General features: G+C 62.9%; 1 protein-coding gene across 6 annotated transcripts in view; it reads right to left on the bottom strand.

Annotated features, from left to right (window-relative positions):
• Window positions 1-6,000, bottom strand: part of TRPM2 (transient receptor potential cation channel subfamily M member 2) — a 49,989-nt gene that overhangs the window by 4,695 nt on the left and 39,294 nt on the right. For all 6 annotated transcript variants that reach the window (XM_024758368.1, XM_024758369.1, XM_024758370.1 and 3 more), the window contains 7 exons: window positions 5,659-5,791; window positions 4,921-5,008; window positions 3,517-3,604; window positions 2,688-2,845; window positions 2,007-2,083; window positions 1,731-1,832; window positions 399-485 (listed from right to left, as the gene is read on the bottom strand). In XM_024758368.1, the coding sequence (XP_024614136.1) occupies window positions 399-485; window positions 1,731-1,832; window positions 2,007-2,083; window positions 2,688-2,845; window positions 3,517-3,604; window positions 4,921-5,008; window positions 5,659-5,791 (733 nt within the window). The remainder of the gene's footprint in view (window positions 1-398; window positions 486-1,730; window positions 1,833-2,006; window positions 2,084-2,687; window positions 2,846-3,516; window positions 3,605-4,920; window positions 5,009-5,658; window positions 5,792-6,000) is intronic.

The following is a 6,000-nucleotide window of genomic DNA, read 5'->3' as shown; positions in this document are numbered from 1 at the left end:
ACCTGCTCCAGGGGCACAGAGATAGTAACCACCGCTCCCATGACTGCTGGTCTGACTAGAATTGGAGAGTATTTTTCTATCAAAAGCCTTCATGAAGCACGTGCCCTGGACCCAGCCCTTCCACCTCTGGGACTCTTTGGAAATGACGGGTAGATGGATATGGATTTTCATTTTGTCTGCGTAGTGAGCCCTGGCCCTGGCTTTGTCCCTCCCCCAAGGGGCCTCTGAGGGATGGGGACCCACAGGGAAATGAGGGTAGCCTGGGGGCAGGAAGGGCCTGGGCTTTCCTAGGGGCACAGACGCTCCTGTCCTGTGTTTTGGGGCGCACCCGCGCTTACCCAGGCCGCTACGGGGCAGGGCGTGTGGCGCACGCCATGTGCTCATCCGGGGCTACTCACCGGGTGACCACGGGCTGCAGGGTGTGGTTGGGGCCAAAGCAGCTGAGGTCCCCACGCCCGCGCAGCCCTGTGCGGCCCATGGGGTTCCTGGGAGGACAGGGGTCTGCTCAGCCTGCCGCCTGCAGCTGGAGAGCCAGGCCGGGGCAGCAGGAGGGGCCTCTGACGGGGCACGTGCTGGTTCCGCCCACACCTGCCCCGGCCCAGGATGGGCGGGAGCAGGGAGGAGGCCACCGTATGGAGCCCTGGAGAGGACCCCCGACACCCACGGGCCCCTTGACCGGTCTGGCCGACTCCGCATCACCCACTGGGGCTGTCCACCCCGAATCCTGTCCCTGGGGGACTCCAAGGCTTCAGGTCACCTTGGCGTGAGTTGGAAAGGAAAGGGGTCTCCTTGGGAGCAGAAGCCCAGCCCCATTGCAGACCCCCCCCAGAGAGCGCCTGGCCGACCATCGTGCTGCGTCTGAGGGCCTCGGCCGGCCTGTGACCTGGCACCCGACGGTCCCCCCCGCCCCGCCATGACACTCCGTCCTGCTCTCATCCTGAACACCACGTCCCCCTAGTCCCCTCCCCTGTCTAGGGCTGGAGACGCTCCTGGTCACGTCTGTTCTCCTGCCCCACCCGTCTCCCACCACCTCCTTCCACAGCCTCTGCTCCCTGTTCCAGAACCTTCCCCGGAGGCCCGCCGCACACCTCCTCCCCCGGTGCCCTCAACGACCACCTGCTCCATGGAGCCCACACGTCCTGGCCATCTGTGGTCCCTCCACAGCTGCTGACTGCCCCTTCCTCGGCCTGCGCCCTGTGGTGCTGCTTCCCCAGCAGACCCCCTCGGAGGAGGCCCTCTGACCTCCAAACCCCAGGCTGGCACACAGTAGGCGTCCACTAAGTGCTTGCTGGGCCTGACGCCATGAGTCACCTGACATCTTTATGTTGATTCTTCACCTGTACAGTGGGGCTCAGTGCCCGTCCCTACAGAGAACAGACCTGGAAACATCTCCGTCCCCTACACGTAACCCCAGGGGCCCTTTAACAGCTCCCCCGCTTCATTCTCACGATCGGTGCAGCTGGCAGCCGGGCGGTCCACGTCTTACCCCATTTCCACACCACAGGAACGGAAGCCGTTAAGGTTACATCGGGGGACGAGGGCGCAGCGCCCAGGCCAGCGGACCGGCCCACGGCCCCCGCCTCCCCACGAAGGAAACGCCTTATGTGGGTGTTTCTTTTCTTCCGTATTTTGTTTGTTTTTATCAGAAAAGCGCCCACATTGCCGGAGAGGAAACCCGACCCCAGAAGGAAACCCCCAGAGGCCGCGGAGAAGGGCCGGGCTGCACTCACAGAGGGAGCCCCTCCTGCACAGCGTAGACCCCGTGGAAGCTGCGCCGGTCCAGGCATCCATCCACCGCGTTGTAGCTGATCCTGGACAGAGGCTCCAGGGCGCTGGGAGAGAGAGGAGAGGTCGCGTGCCCAACAAAGATGGCGGGATGCAGAGCGGCCGCGGTGACCCCTCAGGGGGTCCACCACGAGGGCCCCTCCCCGGCCGCAGCCCTCCCAGCATGGCCCAGCCCCCAGGGAGGATGGGCCACCCGTCCAGGCGGGAAGCAGGGCACTCACTCCCCCACAGGGTCCACCAGGTCCTTGTTTTTCCTGTCGGCCGTGTAGAAGGGCGGGCTGTAGATAAGGAACTCCGTCTGCACGACACGGGGGCTCCCCTCAGTCGGTCACCACCCCAGGTCAGCTGGCACCCCGGACGGCTGACCTCAGAGCCCAAGACCCTGGGACGGCCCGAAGGGCCTGGGAGCCCGAGCTCAGCAGACCCGAGGACGCACACACCCGGCCCAGCCCCCAGGATGGGGGTGAGGGGCTAGGCTGGGCTCTAGAGGGGAGAAGGGGTCCCACTGGCAGACTGGGGAAGAGTAACAGCCTGGAATGTTCCAAGGAAAACTAGAGAGAAGACCGGGGGGGGGGTCACCCACATGCCTCAACCATCTCTCCCTCTCTCTCTCCACCTCCAGCCTCCCTGGCACTCAGAAACAGGGCAGGGACCGTTCACTGGGGACAGGGGGTCGGAAAAGCAGGGCAGTCGGCTGTGTGTGGATGGAGGCCCACCAGCATCCTGGCTCAAACCCCAGCTCCATCCCCTCTGGCCACGTGGACCGCGTGCCTCCGTTTTCTCATCTGTTGTCATGTCCCTGTGAGGCCGCAGCGGGCTCATCCAGCCCAGGGGGCTGGACTGCTCGCCCCTAGGACACCGGGCCCCTGCAGCCTGGTGGACGCGGCAGCACAGGCACTCACCTCCCAGGGCACCTTCTCGTTGGGCACTGGGAAACGCTGGACGGGGCAGTTGGGGTAGAGGAGGTGCCTGGCATCCACGTGGTAGGCGTCGCCCGGGTCCTCCACCTTCAGCCCGCCGTCCAGCTCAGGGTCCCGCCCCATCGAGGCCTTCTGGGGTGCTGGGAATGGGAACAGCCCCACGGAGCTGTGGGCAAAGCTGGGCCCGGACTTGGGTTCCAGGCGCGCAGGACAGGGCCATCCTCTATGGTCCTTTCCCCCAAACTTCTGGGCTGCCTCTACCTCCCCCAGCCCGGATTGAATGCCAGCCCCAAAGAGGGTACCCTCCCCAGGGCCCCCAGCACTGCGGCCCAGGAGGACAGAGACCTGGGGTCAGGCAACCACCACCTTGGACAGCTCCCAGCAGAGCTCTCAGTAATTAGCTGGACGCACAGGCCCTTACAGAGGCTTGTCCAGCTGAGGAGAGCAACTGCTCCTTCCGGGCCAGCAACACCCCAGGACGGTTACTCATGCCCATTTCTTGGCCGACTGCACACGTAGGAACAAAGACTTGCTTTCTGTCACCCAGTCAGCGTGACTGGGTCTCGGGTATCTGCTGGAGCTGCCCCCACTTTGTAGCTTGATGTACAGGAAGATGGGGCTGTGGGCCAGGCGACCTCTGGAAGTCCCCAGCCTGGTCAAGCAGGGGACTTGGCCACACTCTGCACATGTATCTGTGGGGTGGGCCATGCTCCCCGAGGCACTGGGCCTGCTGCATCTCCTCCCCACGGACCCCCGGACGCAAAAGAGCACAGGTGGTAGAGACCAGCAGCTGGTACAGCCACCCACTCACCCAGGGTGGGGACGCCCTCCTCCGAGCCAAAGCCGCTGTCCCTCAGGGCTTTCACGATCCAGTGCAGCGCTCTGGCCGTCTGGGCCACCTGGAAGGCACGTCCCAAACAAGATTTGGTCAACACCTGCCCCCACACGGAATGCCCAGCTCCCACCCACCCTGTTCCACTGTGTCGCAAGGCACAGGCCCTGGGGCCAGAGCACCCAGAGTGAGGAGGGGAACCCAGGGCAGGCCCACGGGGTTGGGGGGCACAGGGTCAAGGCACAGCAGGAGGGGCACGGAGGGGCGGGGACCTGGCCTCTGCCTGTCCACCCCTCCTTGTCCTGGAGTCCCAAGGCCTCCCTGACCAAAGCCCCTGCATCCACCTCCTTCACTGTGCCCATTGAAGTACATTGTGACAACGAACCTTTATGTCTGTGCCTCCCCCTGACTGGGAATCCTCAAGGATGAGATAATGCCTGCCACCCTGACATTCTCAAGGCCAGCTTTGGACAGGCACGGAGGAGGCACACAGGAAACGTGGGATGGATGGATGGATGGATGGAGGATGGATGGATGGATAAATGATGGATGGACACACAGATGGATAGAGGGAGGGATGGATGGATGGATGGGCAGTTAAATGGATAGATGAATGGATGAATGACTGGAAGGATGGATGGATGGATGAATGAATGGATGGATGGATGGACGGGCAGATGGATCAATGGATGGTTGGATGGATGGATGGATGGATGAACTAATACACATTACTGTCCCTCAGCATCACTCAGGCACCTGAGCCCAGCTGGCCTATGAGGCAATGACTCTTGGATGTGAGGCCACTCAGGGCTGCCCAGCTGATGGGGGGGTGGAGGCTGCTCTCCTGTTGCCCACCGGCCACCGCTCTCTCATGTGGAGCTGCTCTGAGACACCCACATGCTGCTTTCTCATGCTGCCCCTCAGTCCAGTTGTCCACACGGACATCCATACGCATCCTTGCTGGCCCCATGGCCTCCCTCCCTCCCAGCATAGCTGGCAGCCTGAGACAGCAGCCAAGGGCTGTTAGTAATTTCCACGGCCCCCTCCCAGGTTCCAGGTGCAGAGTCTGGAGACAGCGGCATCTCAGAGGACAGTTCCAAGGAGGCCAGGGGAAGGTCAAGAGTTTGTTCCCTCAGACCAGCCCCTGATGTGGCCGCCACACAGTGCGGTGTGGCAGAGCTCAGGCAGGGGAGCGTTTGGTGGAATTCTCTAGAGGATGCAGAAGGTGCCCCTGCCAGTTGGGAGCAAGGGCCCTGATGTCACCGCCCCCTTCTCCTGGGTGGTTTCCCAGTATGTGCACTCTCAAAGCCACCACAGCACGGAGCGACCTTCCAGGTCCTTCGGAGCTGTGCCCAGAAACAGAGGTCCCAGCCCGGAACCCACCTGCTCCTCTAGAGAGGCCAGTCTCTGCTCCATGGAGCTCGACTGCTTCAGATGTGCCATTTCCAGCAGGTCCACCATGGTGTCCACCCTGCAAGAGGACACAGCTGAGCCCCGCAGGCCAGCTAGGGGCGGGATGTGAAGGAAGCCTGGTGCCTCTTTGCAGGTGGGTGACCTGTCAGATCCAGCGGCCCAGGCTCTGTTGGCCTTAATTTCACGCATCTTCCTCTTAATTTGAAAGTATTTATACCATACGTTTCCGTATAGAATGAGCACCGCCTAGTGGCCCAAGGGGAAGATCTCGCAGCCAACGGATGCCCCCGGCTCACAGGGCTGCCCCAACAGCCCCGGGCTTTGCGGGGAGCATGGCTGGGCGAGAGGCGCAGGTGTGCAGACGCGTACACGCCTGGCTCCTTGCCTCGATTTGCCACGAGTCCCACAGCCGAGTCACAAAGGGGAAAGCTACCGCTGGGCACCACTGGGGACTTTGGAAGGAGGAGGACGCAGCACCGTTGTCTGGGGAATAATTGTTTGGTCTCTGTCTTCTTTTGCTACAACATAGGAATTGCACCCAAGGCGGCCTCTGTTTTTATACGAAGAATACTTCCAAACGCTCTTGCCTTTTGCGCGGGGGGTTCCTGAGCTGTCTTCCCCCCCCCGCCCCCCGCCCGGTGCCGTGTGTGCTGTGTGACAAAGAGCAAACGTTTCAGGAACCCCGAGGGGACCGCCCTGGTCCCGTACTTGTCGCTGATGTCCTGGATCTTCTGCTCCGGCCTCTGCTTCTGCTGGATCTGCTGGTCCTGCAGGTAGTTCTCCTTCAGGTAGATCTCCCAGGACAGGAGGGCCGCCTCCTCGTTCTTCTCTAGCTTGTTCTCTGTCAGGGGAGGGGAGCCTCTGACCCACTCGGGGCCCCGCAGGGAGGGGCCGGAGGAGCCAGTCCGCACCCGCCCCCAGCGGGCAGGGTGGGAAGTCGGTGGCCTGAGCGGTCTGCGCGCCCACCGAGCTTCCGGAACTCTCCAAGGAGCTGCTGCCCCCACCCCACCCCGGCTCCGCCGCAGACGCAGCTCTGGGATGAGGGAGACG

This window comes from Neophocaena asiaeorientalis, unplaced genomic scaffold (genome assembly GCF_003031525.2).
Source record: "Neophocaena asiaeorientalis asiaeorientalis breed wild unplaced genomic scaffold, Neophocaena_asiaeorientalis_V1.1 scaffold45, whole genome shotgun sequence".
Classification (NCBI taxonomy): domain Eukaryota; kingdom Metazoa; phylum Chordata; class Mammalia; order Artiodactyla; family Phocoenidae; genus Neophocaena; species Neophocaena asiaeorientalis.
Note: the sequence above shows the minus strand (reverse complement) of the source record. Positions and strands in the feature narration are given on the sequence as shown.